This window comes from Taudactylus pleione, unplaced genomic scaffold (assembly GCF_031769625.1).
Source record: "Taudactylus pleione unplaced genomic scaffold, aTauple2 ptg000523l, whole genome shotgun sequence".
In the NCBI taxonomy this organism is placed as follows: Eukaryota; Metazoa; Chordata; class Amphibia; order Anura; family Myobatrachidae; genus Taudactylus; species Taudactylus pleione.
Window position 1 is genome coordinate 2494688 of NW_028284925.1, and position 17734 is coordinate 2512421.

General features: G+C 51.5%; 1 protein-coding gene across 1 annotated transcript in view; it reads right to left on the minus strand.

Annotated features, from left to right (window-relative positions):
• The window catches only part of USF3 (upstream transcription factor family member 3), a 49588-nt gene that overhangs the window by 16735 nt on the left and 15119 nt on the right, over positions 1-17734 (minus strand). The window contains exons 3-6 of the mRNA XM_088450775.1: positions 14569-14680; positions 11532-11600; positions 10412-10440; positions 9657-9739 (exon numbers count right to left, since the gene is read on the minus strand). Coding sequence (XP_088306901.1) covers positions 9657-9739; positions 10412-10440; positions 11532-11578 — 159 coding nt within the window. The 5' untranslated portion in view covers positions 11579-11600; positions 14569-14680. The remainder of the gene's footprint in view (positions 1-9656; positions 9740-10411; positions 10441-11531; positions 11601-14568; positions 14681-17734) is intronic.

Genomic DNA, 17734 nt, shown 5'->3' on the forward strand with positions numbered 1-17734 from the left:
CCCATCACACTGCTCCCCACATCCTCCTTAAGTGCCCATCACACTGCTCCCCACATCCTCCTTAAGTGCCCATCACACTGCTCCCCACATCCTCCTTAAGTGCCCATCAGACCTTAACTCATGCCATCAGAACTCACACATGCCCCTAAAGTGCCAATAAAACTTCTCAATGCAATCAGACCACCCCCATATGCCCATTAGACTCCCATATATCCAGATGTCCCTATGCAATTAGACCATGCCCCGTAAGTGCCAATCAGACCTACCCCAAGCAATCAAACCCCCCTCACATGCATATCAGACCCCCACCTTATGTACCAAATAGACCTACCCCATGACATCAGAACCCCCACCCCCAAATGCCCCTTAAGTACAAAAGCCATTAGGCATCTAACATTACCCTTTTGCCAATCAGACCTCCCCCATGATATCAGACCACTGCCAAGCCATCAGACCTCCTGAAATGCATTTTGTGTCAATCATACCTCCCATGTGCCATCAGAAAAATATGAGATATGGTAAGAACTTACCCTTGTTATCTCTATTTCTACGAAGTCCATAGGGTTCCACAGGATACCTTGGGGTATAGGTGTGACGTCAGTCGCTGGGCACCATAGAGTTAAGCTTTTCAGCCTCCCAGGATGCACTAGGGTCCCCCTCCTATACCCCGCCCCCGAGCCAAGGCACCTCAGTTAGTTATCAAGCCATAGGCCGGAGGAGGAGAAGGAAGAGAGAGAAAAAAGATCTGGACACATACAAGAATCACATTCTCACCAGAGGGAGACGGAAAACCGGTGACCAGAGCAAAGCCCATCTGCAGCACAGGTGCGACAGGGCGGGAGTCCTGTGGAACCCTATGGACTTCGTAGAAATAGAGATAACAAGGGTAAGTTCTTACCATATCTCATATTTTCTACTTCAGGGTCCATAGGGTATCCACAGGATACCTTGGGGATGTCCCAAAGCAGTATCCTTTAAGGGTGGGGACGCTCCTGTGCAGAAAGGAGAATCCGCCGCCCGAAGGAAGCATCCTGAGAGGCGAAGGTGTCAAACCTGTAATACCTCACGAAGGTATGGACAGAGGACCACGTAGCAGCCTTGCAGATCTGAACTGCCGAGGCACCACGTCGAGCTGCCCACGAAGGACCCACAGACCTAGTGGAATGAGCCTTCAGAGAAGGAGGGACCGGTAGGCCTTCATGAAGATAAGCTTCAGAAATAGCCATACGGATCCAGGCTGCCAAAGTTTGCTTTGAAGCAGGCCAACCCTTTTTACGGAAGCCATAGAGGACAAACAAAGCGTCCGACTTCCTAAACGAAGAAGTGCGGTCAACATAAGTCCTTAAGGCCCGCACAACATCCAAAGAGGCCTCACCCACGGAAAGACCCGGTGAGTTAAAGGCCGGAACAACTATTTCCTCGTTAACATGAAACTGGGAAACAACTTTGGGAAGAAACTCGGGTCGAGTGCGGAGCACTGCCCTGTTCCCATGAAAAACCAAGAAAGGGGGTCTACAAGAAAGAGCCCCTAACTCAGAAACACGTCTGGCCGAAGCAATGGCCAGAAGGAAAACAGTCTTAGCTGTTAGCCATTTAAGATCCACTGAGCCCAGTGGTTCAAACGGCGGTCCTTGGAGAGCCCTCAGGACCACAGCCAAATCCCAAGGCGCCACAGGTGGAACAAAGGGCGGCTGAATGCGGAGAACACCTTGCATAAAGGTGCGCACATCCGGGATTGTAGCAATCCTACGGTGAAACCAGACAGATAGGGCCGAAACCTGTACCTTCAAAGAAGCAAGGCGAAGCCCATGATCTAGTCCCGCTTGCAGGAAGGCGAGAATCCGAGACAGACGAAACTCCCGCTGTGCATAACCTCTCGGTCGACACCACTGGAAGAACGTATGCCACACGCGATGGTATATCCTCGCGGAAGACGGTTTCCGAGCTCGTAACATGGTACGCACCACAGAGCTGGAAAACCCCCGGGACCTCAGCATGGCCGTCTCAACAGCCACGCCGTCAAAGACAGCCGAGTCAGATCCGGGTGAAGGCAAGGACCCTGAGACAGAAGGTCCGGTCGTAGCGGCAACCGCAGAGGACTGTCCACGGACAGACCCTGAAGGTCTGAGAACCAGTGCCGTCTGGGCCACGCGGGAGCTATCAACAGGAGCGTCCCTCCTTCCTGTTTGAATTCCGGATTACCCGTGGAAGAAGGGAGACCGGAGGGAACAGGTATGCGAGCCGGAAGGTCCACCGGACGGACAGAGCATCCACCAGAGACGCCCCTTCGTCTCTTGTGCGAGACCCGTACACCGGCAACTTGTTGTTGTGCCGGGACGCCATGAGGTCGATTTCTGGAAGACCCCACCTGTCCACCAGTAGTTGAAAAACGTCCGGGTGCAGGGACCATTCCCCCGGATGAACGTCCTGGCGACTTAGAAAGTCCGCCTCCCAATTTAGCACTCCCGGGATGAAGACCGCTGATATGGCCGGAAGATTGCGCTCCGCCCAAACCAGGATCCGAGAGACCTCTACGAGAGCCGCCCGACTGCGAGTTCCTCCTTGCCTGTTTATGTAGGCCACGGTGGTAGCGTTGTCCGACTGGACCTGCACCGGGTGACCCTGGAGAAACCGCTGTGCCTGCTGGAGAGCATTGAAGACCGCACGGAGTTCCAAGATATTTATTGGAAGCTCCGCTTCTGTCGACGTCCACCTTCCCTGGAACAAGTGTGGACCCGAAACTGCTCCCCAGCCCCGAAGACTGGCGTCCGTTGTCAACAGGACCCAATTTGGAACCCAGAATGGACGTCCCTTGTTGAGGTGGGTCGTCTGTAACCACCACGCAAGGGACAGGCGAACCTCCGGGGTGAGCACAATCGTCTGGGACTTCAGAGACTGAGGCAGCCCGTTCCACTTGGACAGGATCAGGTGCTGCAGAGGTCTGGAGTGAAACTGGGCGTATTCCACCATGTCGAACACCGACACCATGGAGCCCAGTAACCTCATCGCCGAGTGTAAGGACACCCGGCGGCTGTGCAGACAACTGCGCACCCTTGACTGTAAAGCAGAGATCTTGTCCTCCGTCACGAAGATCCTTTGCTGTCCCGAGTCCAATAAGGCTCCAAGATGCAGAATCCTCCGAGACGGGATTAGAGTGGACTTCTGCCAGTTGATTAACCAGCCGTGCCGTTGCAGCAGTGCAATGGTCAGGTCCAAGTGGCGTAACAGGAGCTCTGGAGATCCTGCCACCAATAACAAGTCGTCCAAGTACGGCAACATGCGGACTCCCTGCAGCCGCAGAGAAGCCGCCATGACCGCCATCACCTTGGTGAAAACACGTGGTGCTGTCGCCAGGCCAAAAGGTAACGCCCGAAACTGGAAGTGGTCGCTGCGGATTGCAAACCTGAGGAACTGTTGATGGCGCAAAAGAATAGGGACATGCAGGTAAGCGTCCTGTATGTCCAATGACACCATGTAGTCCCCAGGTTCCAGCGCCAGAATGATGGACCGTAGGGTCTCCATCCGAAACTTCGGTACCCGCAAAGACCTGTTGAGTGCTTTGAGGTTGAGAATCGGACGATACGACCCACTGGGTTTCTGTACCAAAAATAGATTTGAATAGAAACCCTGGCCCCTCTGGGAGAATGGAACAGGCACTATAACTCCAGCCTGGAGCATAGTGTGCAATACCTTCCGCAGCTCCGTAGCCTTGTTCCGGTCTGATGGCAGACCCGTGGTGAAGAATCGAGCCGGGGGTCTGTGCCGGAAGGAGAGGGCGTATCCGTGGGAAACCACCTCCAGAACCCAAGTGTCTGTCGTAGTGGTCGACCAACACTGGGCGAACTGTAGCAGGCGGCCTCCCACCCTGGGATCCCCCAAAGGGAGGTCTGGACCGTCAGGCCGCAGGCTTGTCATCTAGCTTGGGGGCCGGACGTCTGGTACTCCATGCCTGCTTCCGGGGCTTGGCCGATTTCTTAGGACCAGCCTGTCGAGGAAACGACTGTGGTTTGGGCCTGCCCTGGGCCCTAGATGACCGAAAGGATGATGGTCCAGAACCAGAAGGAGCAGCGGCCGACGGGAGACAAGCCGATTTGGCTGCTGCCAGCGTGGCCACAATCTTATCCAGATCCGGACCGAAGAGAACTTCTCCGGTAAACGGCAACGCCTCCAGACCCTTTTTGGACTCTGCGTCCGGCTTCCAGGATCGCAGCCACAAGGTGCGACGAGCAGCTACCGCTGCTGAAGAAATCCTGGACACCAGAGTACTAATGTCTAGGGCTGCCTCGTTGATGTAGGTGGCCGAATCACGGAGATTGCCAATGAACTCCGCCTGTTCGGCCGGACAGTCGGAATCAAAAGAAGCCTCTAATGAATCCGCCCAGCGCTCCATCGCTCTGGCAACCCAGCAAATGGCCATAGCCGGCCGTGCTGCCCCCCCCGCAAGGGAATAAGCGGACTTCAGGCAGATTTCCACCTTGCGGTCCGTAGCATCCTTAAGGGAGGACATGGTTGGCATCGGCAACGTGGCACTACGGACAAGACGGGTCACGTGAGAATCCACCTGTGGAGGGGATTCCCACTTTGCTAAATAATTATCCGCGAACGGATAAGCCACCGCCAGGCGTCTCTGCGGCTGGTATCTTTTGCCAGGCTGTTTCCACGCCTCCTCTAAATGGTCCACCAACTGACCCGAAAGAGGAAAGACTGTGGCATCGCCCTTCACATCTTTGAAAAAGGCATACTTAGATTTAGCCGCTGGGGGAACTTCGTCCTCAATCACCAAGGCTGTGCGGACCGCCCGAATAAGTCCAGGAATATATACTTTGGACTTAGCATCAGCGTCCTTAGTATGGAGAGGTTCCTGATCGTAAGGATCCAGAATCTCCCCATCATCAGACGTCCCCTCGTCATCCTCATAAGGAGCCGACAGAGACGCCACCGGCCGTTTATGCGGCCGCATCACAGACTCCCCTTGCAACACATCCGACAAGTGCTGTACAGAACTCGTCAGGGAGTTAACCCACGCTGGCTCCTGAGAAACCGGGAGCGGGGAAATAGGGAGACTGTGGGGCACCACCAATTGTCGTGGGAAACCCTGCATGGGTGACGACACCACTGACTGCTGGGATAAACCCATCGGTGTAAACGCGGGCTGCGGAGCTAACTGGCCCACTAAGGCTGTAAGCGCCAGAGCGAAACAAGCCCAGGGCGGCTCCTGTACCGGTGCTGTAACCGTAAGAGGCCGCGCCATGGACAAACACTGCCGGCAAAGGCCCTCCGCGCTACCCTCCCCCTCCGCTAACGGTACTTTACACGTAGTACACTGTAGCCGGAGGGGAAAATCACTTTCGGACATGATGGCACCACGTATGTGACCTCTCTCACCAATTATAACTTAAATAGGCGAGAGACCACCCTGCAGCACCGCACCGCAAGGGCTTAGCAGAAAGAACAGGGACAGTAATAAAGCTGACAGTTTAGAGAAAAGTTACAGGCAGCAGCGCTAGCACAGTCACATACAATGCAAAGAAAATCAATTCCTGCACTAACAGCGCTGATCACTCAACTACGCAGACACAGGGCCTGGTAGGACACAGCGCTGCATACACAGACCAGACCACAGCGGAGGAGAGGTATGCGGGGGGACAAAGACCACGATGCTTCCGGCCAGCGCTTCCAGCAGCGTTCACCATGCGTTCTGGAGAAGATGGCCGCCGAGGAGCAGAGAGGAGGCTGGCCTGGGGGAGGAGCGCTGCCACAGGACCAGTCGGCAGCATGCAGAGAGGGCTGTGTGCAGCGGGGGAGGCGCCGGCTGTGAGACAGGGAAGGCGCGCTCCCCTGGCATGCATTTAACCCCTGGGACGCCGCAGCGCTACCGCTCTGCTGCGGTCCGCTGTCCCAGGGGGTAGTGGAAAGCGCAGGTTGGTCGCCTGGCTCCACGCTGCAGCCAGTCCCCAGGGAGCCCCCTGCCTGGGGACTTAGGACCATGTGACCAGCGGGGACCCACCGCGGGACCCCGCTGCTTACCTTTGTCCCCCTTGGATCCGGCCATGGTCCGGAACATCTGGGGTCACCGCATCCCCGGATCGGTACCGGCGTTCTGGTACCGGCGGGGGTGTAGGGAAGACAGCATGGACGTCAGGACTGACTGTCCATGCTGTACATCCAGAAGTGCAGCCACAGCTGCACTGAAGAAAGCTTCAGGGGCTCTTCTAGCCCCCACTCTCGACAGGTGCACCCGACGCCGGCCGGGCACCAAACTAAACTGAGGTGCCTTGGCTCGGGGGCGGGGTATAGGAGGGGGACCCTAGTGCATCCTGGGAGGCTGAAAAGCTTAACTCTATGGTGCCCAGCGACTGACGTCACACCTATACCCCAAGGTATCCTGTGGATACCCTATGGACCCTGAAGTAGAAACAACAATTCCCTCTGCCCTGGAGCTTAAATTTAATCAATTTCCATGAATATTACCAACAAAATTAATCACTCCATTAGTGCTCCCTGTCTATGCCAGTGCTCTTTCTGGTAACAATACAGAGTCCTCTCTGGTGGCTAGTATACAAAGCATACACTACTCTGGTGACAACAATACAGAGTCCTCTCTGGTGGCTAGTATACAAAGCATACACTACTCTGGTGTCAATAATACAGAGTTCACTCTGGTCGCTAGTATACAAAGCATAATCCATACTGGTGACAATAGTACAGAGTCCTCTCTGGTGGCTAGCATACAAAACTCTGGTGACAATAATACAGAGTCCTCTCTGGTTGCTAGAATACAAAGCATAATCCATACTGGTGACAATAATACAGAGTCCTCTCTGGTGGCTAGTATACAAAGCATAATCCATACTGGTGACAATAATACAGAGTCCTCTCTGGTGGCTAGTACACAAAGCATACACTACTCTGGTGACATTAATACAGAGTCCTCTCTGGTGGCTAGTACACAAAGCATACACTACTCTGGTGACATTAATACAGAGTCCTCTCTGGTGGCTAGTATACAAAGCATACACTACTCTGGTGACAATAATACAGAGTCCTCTCTGGTGGCTAGTACACAAAGCATACACTACTCTGGTGACATTAATACAGAGTCCTCTCTGGTGGCTAGTATACAAAGCATACACTACTCTGGTGACAATAATACAGAGCCCTCTCTGGTGGCTAGTATACAAAGCATACACTACTCTGGTGACAATAATACATACAAAGTCCTCTCTGGTGGCTAGTATACAAAGCATACACTACTCTGGTGACAATAATACAGAGTCCTCTCTGGTGGCTAGAATACAAAGCATAATCCATACTGGTGACAATAATACAGAGCCCTCTCTGGTGGCTAGTATACAAAGCATAATCCATACTGGTAACATTAATACAGAGTCCTCTCTGGGGGCTAGTATACAAAGCATACACTACTCTGGTGACAATACAGAGCCCTCTCTGGTGGCTAGTATACAAAGCATACACTACTCTGGTGACAATAATACATACAGGCCCTCATTCAGAGCCATACGCTCTGAGCAGAGCGCACGCTCTGAATGAGGACCGGGCTCCATTTTCATGGAGCGTCCTCCTGGACGCTCGGTTAGCTGTGGGTCACCACCCACAGGCTATACGAGCGTGCATTGTGATGGTCGCGATGGTCGAGACCATCGCGACCATCGAATTTGCGAGCCGGAGCCTGCGGTTGAGGTTTTCAACCGCAAGCTCCGGAGTGATTTTGGCTCTATCAGAGCCAAAATCACTCCCACTGACATCACTAGTGATGTCAGTGGGCCGGCTTTTGACGGGAGGCGTTCCCGTGGGAACGCCCCCGTCAGGGAGGCACGCCCCTGGCACGCCCACCAAAGGGGGCGTGCTGTCAATCAACATTGACAGCACGCCCCCTTTGATCGGACACAACGAGCGAAGGACTTTCCTTCGCTCGTCGCGTCTGGCGCATGCGCACGACGGAGCTCCCTCCGTCGTGCGCATGCTCAGTCCATAACATCGACCCACTTGCGAGCGGACAGCCGCTCGCGAGTGGGTCTGAATCAGGCCCACAGAGTCCTCTCTGGTGGCTAGTATACAAAGCATACACTACTCTTTTGACAATAATACAGAGTCCTCTCTGGTGGCTAGTATACAAAGCATAATCCATACTGGTGACAATAATACAGAGTCCTCTCTGGTGGCTAGTATACAAAGCATACACTACTCTGGTGACAATAATACATACAGAGTCCTCTCTGGTGGCTAGTATTCAAAGCATACACTACTCTGGTGACAATAATACATACAGAGTCCTCTCTGGTGGCTAGTATACAAAGCATACACCACTCTGGTGACAATAATACAGAGCCCTCTCTGGTGGCTAGTATACAAAGCATACACTACTCTGGTGACAATAATACAGAGTCCTCCCTGGTGGCTAGTATACAAAGCATACACTATTCTGGTGACAATAATACAGAGCCCTCTATGGTGGCTAGTATACAAAGCATACACTACTCTGGTGACAATAATACAGAGAGTCCTCTCTGGTGGCTAGTATACAAAGCATACACTACTCTGGTGACAATAATACAGAGCCCTCTCTGGTGGCTAGTATACAAAGCATACACTACTCTGGTGACAATAATACAGAGAGTCCTCTCTGGTGGCTAACATGCAGAAGCCATTTTGATCTTAACAATAAAAGAGAACCATAGCCCATTCTAGTGCCAAATATCGGATATATGAGACTAGAGTATAAAACTGGGGCTAGTACTTACAAGTAGTCTTTCGGTCGCTGGTGGACAGTGCGGAGCAGACCACAAAGACCAGAAGAAAGCGATTGGACAATTCCGTATCTAGATGTATCTGATGGCTCCCTCCCAGCACCTCTTCCAATAACATTGATCATCTATGGTAGGGGGCATCTGGGTAGCACCTGGCCACTATCCTGGGCAGTTTCTACCTGCTGCCAGCCCCATCTCAAGCCCTACGCTATCGACGTTAAGTAAATCTTACTGTTGAGGTCTCCCAATGCAAAAAACAAACTAGCATAACGCGAGAACTAGCTAAATGTCGTGGTACAAGGGGAAATAATAAAATGTGACGATTAATGGCGCCGATCTCCAGACAGATCCATCCCCAGCGCTATTCCTTTACAGACAGTATTTCTACTAAATCTGCTGGAAGCTTGTACCAGGCAGACACTTGTCTTTTAGTCACGTAAGGCGCCCTCACAGGCCCTTACCAGTCCTTATAGGTTTAGCTCCAGCAATGCAAAGCCTGCACCAGGAAGCCTCCAACCCCTACTGGCCCGGGAGATGGACAGATCGTGAGACTGGTGAGCTTACAGCACAGTTAGCATCCATGAGCCCCACACCAAGCTCACCCCTCCACACGAGTGCCCGTGACGGCGTACAAACGCCAACATGGGGCAAACTGACAGAAGTGGCCGCAATGAGCTTCTGAACGGACCGCTTAGCATGCCAAACTACCTAAATAGCATGCTCGCAGTGTGGGCCAGGGGGTTGTGGTGTTCTGTTACAGCCTGTACGTCATTAGTAGATAACCCTGTCACAGAGGTTAAATTTCTCACGTAGATCGGAGCAATAGAACGGTTAAAGTGGAAAAATCGATAACTGCTGCCCGTCTATCTGTCACAACAGAAAGAGTACCTGCTTTAGCACCGGCGAGCACGGAATGAGGTCACCGATCCGATTTATCCCAGAATTGATCTTCTTTTTCCTATGTCTCTCCACTGAAAACACAAGTAGTATTGACGTCAATTGCGGAAGAAAATAATTTTTGCTAGACAGCACCTAAACTAAGTGTACAGTAATGGATCGCTCCTTCGCCCCCATCTGTAGCAGACATCAGGAATTATGTACGTAGATAGGGGGGCGGCATATCCGGAAGATAGAGAGGGGAAATCTCATAGGAGAAATGGGACCTTCCCTAGACAGCTCGGAGTCATATACCCAGAAGGGGACTGTAGGGGTTTCTGAATCCACGGACGGGTTTCTTTACAGACAGCTGTATTACTTCATCCCAGACAGCTCCCTAAATTGTCTGATAAATTAATGCATCCACGTTCGCACCCTTTACCAGTAACCAGGTGTATATAGGATTATTTTCCCTTCTCCTGCATTGTCAGTTTTTCTTTATGGGTATGATTTGGACTTGTTGATGTTCTTGCATTTGTTAGCATCCTATTACATGGATACCTGCAAGACTTTTGGCCTCCTATCATGATCTAAATATAATGACCGATTAAGGTTATAATTCTACTAACAATTTCATTTTTTTTAGAAAAGTTTATAGAAAAAAAAAAAAAAAAGTTAGATAAAAACAAGCTAAAAAATGCTAAATTGTAAATACTAGAACAATCCTAAAAGAATAATAAAAAAAAAAAATAAAATATGTGCCTTACCTTCATTGTGACTCTCCCGGTTTTTATTCCTAGGGGTAAGGAATGAGCAATATTATAGTATAGTATATAGCAATATTATAGTACTATATACATAATATACACACAGACAGGTGAAATCTAACATGAACAGCACCACCCGAGTGGTAATTACGATATGGCTATTTACACAGGATGTAGTCGGCAGCCCTGTCTAAGTCCTGGCAGCTCGGCATCCAGAAGGTAAGTATCGGGGTGTAAGGGGAGGTTAGCGTTAGCTAGCAGGGTTAGGAATTAGGGGGAGGGTTAGAGTTGGGCACGAGGGAGGGAGTGTTAGGATTAGGGTGTGAGGTTAGGTTTAGGCACTGGGGAGGGGGTCTTAGGTTTAGGGTGTGGGGAGGGGGAGGTTAGGGATAGGCACTAGGAAGGGGGGGGGGTTAGGTTTAGGGAAAATATTTATCAGCAGTTTCTATGGGTGTCGGGATTCTGCTGTCTGTATTCTGAACTGCGGCATCCCGACCCAACCCATTTACACACATACTGGCCCATTCCAGGGAAATCCGCATTAATACACATGGATAGGTGCTACATATTGCATACTGGCCCAGCCAGACTGCAGAGGCTCTTGGTGGCTGCATAATCCGGTCACACAGGAATGGTGGTCTGGGGTCAGCGGTATGTGTGCGTGTAGTAGATTGGGAGTTACCGCTCGTCCAGTTTTCTGACCACGCTGACATTTTTTTAATTTTTTTTGAAAGAATGTTTCAAAAGAACCGATAAAAGTAATAAGTTTACTGTCCAGACACTGCTCTAAGGAAGGGCGTAGACAGGGTACTAAGAGCACCAGGGCCCAAATCCTCAGTGTTACAGCAGATAAGTATTTATAGAGGATTATTCTGATGGACTATTGTGGGGATTTATTGCATTTTGTTTTGCAGTAACGGAGACCGAGCTCTCTCGAACTCTGGGCAGATTCTGTTGAGGGTTCAAGCACTGTAGGAGATCTACCTACGGCTGAACAAATGTACATGACACATCAGCCAATCACGTCACTAGGAGCCAGCGACATGCATGAGGAACACTTAGCCATGGAGTGCCTCTGCGCACTCTTAGCGGGGCGCTCGGTGCGCTGTGCAGCTCTTACCTATGCTTGCTCTTGTCAGGACTTCCAGCCTGAGTCATCTCCGGCATGCTTACATCCAGAGGCTGGCCACTGGGGGACAAGCAGAACGAGCTGGATGTTATACATGGCAAATACATACAATACTCATACACATGCTTTCACTCCAGCAATAAGAGCCGGGAACAGGACAGGCCGGACCCTGCAGAGGCTGCTATCCAACCAGATTTATTCTCTGCATTGGAAAATAAAGGACTTGCTGGCAACTAACAATGTAACTTGGCCACAATGCTGGAGAAGTCCCGACGTGTAACTGCTATGGTCACATATCTTGCAAGCCAGGATGTAACAAGCTACATGGGGGTGGACTGGGTACAGGATCCGGATGGCCGGGAACCTAGTAGTCAGAATCCAGACAACTGAAGGTAGGGAGCCTAACTCCAACTCCTAACCCACCTTTTCCCGCACGCCCCCTCCTGCAACACAGCCCTTACCACCCCCCTCCCTGCAGCCTAACCCTAACCCTCCTTTCCCTCAGCCTAACCCTCACCTCCCTCAACCTAACCCAAACCCTGTTCGGCAGCCTAACCCTAACCCTCACCTCCCGCAATCTAACCCTAACAGTCTTTTCCCTCAGCCTAACCCTCACCTTCCTCAGCCTAGCCCCATCTCCTAACCCACCATTTCCAGCAGCTTAACCCTAACCCCGCCTCCAGCAACCTAGCCCTTAAACAACCCCCCCCCCCCACCTGCAGCCTAACCCTAACCCTCCTTTCCCTAAGCCTAACCCTTGCCGGGAGCCTAACCCTAACTCACCTTTTCCAGCAGCATAACCCTAAATCCCTCCCTCATGCAGCCTAACCCTTACCACATCCTCCCCCTGCAGCCTAACCCTCCTTTCCTTCAGCCTAACCCTCACATCCCACAACCTAACCCTAACAGTCTTTTCCCTCAGCCTAACCCTCACCTTCCTCAGCCTAGCCCTATGTCCTAACCCACCTTTTCCCGCAGCCTAACCCTAACCCGCCTCCAGCAACCTAGTCCTTAAACAACCCCCCCCCCACCTGCGGCCTAACCCTCCTTTCCCTAAGCCCAACCCTAACTCATCTTTTCCAGCAGCATAACCCTAAACCCCTCCCTCATGCAGCCTAACCCTTACCACATCCCCCCCTGCAGCCTAACCCTCCTTTCCTTCAGCCTAACCCTCACATCCCACAACCTAACCCTAACCCTCCCGGGCAGCCTAACCCTAACTCTCCCCCTAACCCTCAACTCCTGCAACCTAACCCTCTCCCTAACCCCACCGTCCAGCAGCCTAACCCTTACCCCCCACCCTGCAGCCTAACCCTAACCCTCCTTTCCCTCAACCTATCCATAGCCCTCCCCCTAACCCTCACCTGCCGCAACCTAACCCTAATCCTCTCTCGCAGCCTAACCCTAAACCTGCCGCCTAACCCTATCTCTAAGTATTAGGGTTAGGGGGAGTGTTAGGTTTAAAGTCGAGATGCTGGCGGTCGGGATTCTGGCACCGGGATCCAAACTGCTGCGGGGATTCCAGCGCCGGTATTCTGAGCGCTAGCATCCCATCCGCCGTGATAGTAACTACATCCCATGGGGGCTTATTTACTGAACGGTGGCTTTAAATGCCAAATATAAAATAACAAATTCAGGCTGGTTTCGCATTTTTTTGCCGTTTTAAATCCAGCGGTTTAAGTCGCCGATCACTGGTGGCTTTCAAAACCTGCTGTTTAGTAAGTAAACTTCATGGCGTCATCTCAACCTACATTGTTATGTACAGTGTATAAAAAAAGAGCCTGCAGAAGCCGGTGCACGGTGAGGATCCAGCACAAGGCTGGCGCGTGGGCAAAATGGTTCATGTGGTCGAGGAAACAAGACAGGGACAAGAAATGTTCTACTCCGAGTCCCCATTATGCTGAGGTGCTGCAGTGACATCATTCTCCCCTTAGTGAGGCCAATAAAGGCTTTTTTTTCATTGATTTAGATAAAGCCCAGACGCTGACCCTAAGTAACGTCATGGTGCAAGTTCTGGTCACATGATAAATGCACAGCCACTGCTACCTCTTATGGCAATTATTGCCCTGTGCCCCTGGGCTCAATAAAGCGCCACGGTATGTGCACCCACCAGCTCTGCAGCACCACTCCTGTACGTTCAGGTCTGGCAGGAGTACATGGCTGGTCACAAATTAGTCTAACCCTGGGCTTCGGTACAGTATTCATCTCTGCATCCTCCTGACCACTGTATGGATCCGATGTATCATTACCTGTACTTTGCTGGCCCTATTAGTGACCATGACCACGTGGCACTGAATCAGCCGGCTCTAAACACCATCAATCTGCTCCCGGTGAAGACCACAGTTGCCAGGCCTGAGGTGTCCGGCAGCCAGACAAAACAATGACACCAGGTCACAGCAGGCCAAGAATATCCAATAGAATACAGCAAAACTCCAATTCTCAATCCCCCACCCCCACCGGTAGCCACATAGCAATGCTGGACACTAACGGCAGCCGTATTATTGGGCGACAATACGGCTGCCTTACAGTAGTCACCTGCACTTTCCCCACCAGCACCTACAATTGATATTCCACTAATTTATGTATCAAGTGTTTTCCCTGTTCCTCTTAGATTGTAAGCTCATGTGGCCATAGACACCTTTACCTTTCTGTCTATGTATGTTATTTATAATCATATCATGATCCCCCCAATGTACAGTGCCGGCCAATATGCTCTATGTGCATATTAGTGCTACAGGATGTTCAGGGAAATACGGATTAGCTCAATGGCACCCCCCAGGGAACACATTGCGCCCTTATACAGACTCTTATCAGCTGCACAGACCTCTCTACAAACACCTGTAGTCTCTATCAGACCTCAAGGTCCCGGAATCATCTAACTATTTCGGAAAACATGTATAGGATCGATCTTAGGGACATACCCCAAACACCACAATGGTCCTTGTTACTCTGTTACAGGCAGGCTGCCGATTAGCACAGATCTCTTACCACCCACTGTGTATACTATGTGTTACATATATTTCCTCACCTCCAATCTTAGGCCTGGGTTTATGGGGCTCTCACTCGGCTTTCACCATCCCCATGATCTCTCCTCGGTTCCCCTGGCAGACAGGTCTTCTCATCCCTCATTCTACTGAAGCCTAAACAGAGAGGTTTGAAGTGTTAGGAGTGAAATGAAGACAGCGGGTATAATAAAAGGACTGGTCATACAGAAACGGTGTCAGGCATTTGTTCCCAGACCTCCTTTTAACGACATAAGAAGAATTATATAATCGTGGGGTCATTATTCAGGTCTCCACCTTCCCGATATCCGCCCCCCCCCACCGGTAGCCGCAGAGCAATGCTGGTCACTAAAAGCAGCATTATGATTGGCTGACAATATGGCTGCCTTACAGTAGTCACCTGAAATTTCTACTCATGCACTTGCCACCCCACTAATTTATGTATCAAGTGTTTTCCCCGCTCCTCTTAGACTGTAAGCACATTTGGGCAGAGCCACCTTTACCTTTCTTTGTACATTTATATCATGATTCCACATCCCCCCCCCCCCATCATTTTACAGAAGGTTCCGGGAACCACGGGCTCGCTCTATGTTAACCCCATAACCACGCGGCAGCCAAGCTACCAAGCCCAACACCTAGGGCTAACGCCCGTCAGGAGCCACAACCAGTCACTGCCCAGCGCCTGCAGCCAATAGAAACGCAGTTCCTCAAATAAGCAATATTATTTTTAACCAATAGGAAGGGCAAAACAAATCCAGAGGCGGAGACATTAGGATGATGAAAAATGATCGCAAAAGTTACAAAATGGTGGAAATGCTTTGGTTTGCGTACGGACTATGGACAGGCCAGGCGTTGTATATTTAGCATGAAGGGCGGAGTTATACTTAAAGGGGCAGCACAGGTTAGTAACCAGCTGTGACATGTGACACCTTCTATTAATGCCAGTTACATGCTGCCCATTATAGAGACCCTGTAGTCACGCTGTAGAGGGCTAGGAAATAAGACAGGCCACTGGAACTGTATTACTAATATATGTAACATTATAGAATAAATATCCACATATCAAAAATTTATTTTAAAGAGAGAAAACAAGAGATATGGTAAGAACTTACCTTTGTTATCTCTGTTTCTACGAAGTCCATAGGGTCCACAGGGTTGACCTTGGGGTATAAGCTGGATCTGGATCCATGGGCACCACGCAGTTAAAGCTTTAGCTGCTCCCAGGATGCACTTGGGTCCGTCCTCCTCTATACCCCGCCCCCGGCCACAGCACCTCAGTTGGTAAGCAGCCAAGGCCGGAAGAGGAGACTAAACAGAGAGAAGGAAGACTGGAACACACAAGAAACCATACTCACAGAAATGGGAGACGGAAAACCGGTGACCAGCCACACAGCCCATTTGAAGCCAGGTGCGTCAGGGCGGGCGCCCTGTGGACCCTATGGACTTCGTAGAAACAGAGATAACAAAGGTAAGTTCTTACCATATCTCTTGTTTTCTACTTCAGGGTCCATAGGGGGTCCACAGGGTTGACCTTGGGGATGTCCCAAAGCAGTACAACTAAGGGTGGGGACGCTCCTGTGCTGAAAGGAGTACCCGGTGCCCAAAGGATGCATCCTGAGAGGCGAAGGTGTCAAACGCATAGAACCTCAAAAACGTTTGAATTGAAGACCAAGTGGCCGCCTTACACAGCTGAACAGCAGAAGCGCCACGTCTAGCAGCCCAAGAGGGACCCACAGAACGAGTGGAATGAGCCTTAACAGAGGCTGGCACAGGTAAGCCCTCCTGTGCATAAGCCTCACAAATAACGGAACGAAGCCAACGGGCTAACGTTTGTTTGTTGGCAGGCCAACCCCTCTTGTGAAAACCAAAGAGGATAAACAAGGAATCAGACTTCCTAACCGAAGCCGTCCGGTCTACATAAATTCTAAGCGCCCGGACCACATCTAAGGAAGTCTCACCAGCTGAAAGATCAGGGGACTGAAAAGCTGGCACAACAAGTTCCTGATTAATGTGGAACTTCGGGACCACTTTGGGCAAAAACTCAGGACGAGTGCGGAGCACCGCTCTGTCCTGGTGAAAAATCAGGAAAGGAGGGCGACAGGAAAGCGCCCCCAATTCAGACACCCTCCTGGCCGAAGCAATTGCCAGGAGAAAAACCGTCTTAAATGTCAGCCACTTGAGCTCCACCGCCTCAAGAGGCTCAAACGGAGGACCCTGCAGGACCCTTAGCACCACCGCCAAGTCCCAAGGAGCCACATGAGGCACAAAGGGAGGCTGGATCCTGAGAACACCTTGGAAAAAGGTGTGAACGTCTGGTAGTATTGCAATCCGCCGTTGAAACCACACGGACAAGGCGGACACATGAACCTTCAGAGATGCAAGGCGTAAGCCGAGATCCAATCCTGACTGAAGAAATTCCAAGATCCTAGAAACTCGGAACACCTGAGGATCATAATGTCTGGACTCACACCACTGAAAGTAAGTGTGCCACACTCTGTGATAAATCCGTGCTGAAGCAGGCTTGCGTGCCCTGAGCATGGTACCAATAACCGAACTGGAGAAGCCCCGAGACCTCAAGACGGCTGTCTCAAGAGCCACGCCGTCAAAGACAGCCGACCCAGATCCGGGTAAAGGCAGGGCCCCTGAGACAACAGGTCCCGACGCCGAGGAAGAAAGTACGGAGCGTCGATGGAGAGGCTCCTGAGATCGGAGTACCAAGGACGTCTGGGCCACGCCGGAGCTACCAGCACGAGCATACCGCCGTCCAGCTTGAATTTCCGCAGAACCCGAGGAAGCAGGGATATCGGAGGAAACAGATACGCCAGGTGAAACGTCCATTTCACCGACAGCGCGTCCACCAGACTTGCGCCTGCGTCTCTTGTCCTTGACCCGTAAACGGGCAACTTGTGATTGTGACGGGAGGCCATCAAGTCCAGCTCCGGCAGTCCCCACCTGTCCACGAGTAGCTGAAACACCTCTGGGTGAAGCGACCATTCCCCGGGATGCACGTCGTGACGGCTGAGGAAGTCCGCCTCCCAATTGAGGACCCTGGGGATGAAGACCGCCGAGATCGCTGGAATGTGACCCTCCGCCCAAGTCAGGATACGAGACACCTCCGACATCGCTGCCTGACTGCGAGTTCCGCCTTGGTGGTTGATATACGCCACCGTGGTGGCGTTGTCGGACTGCACC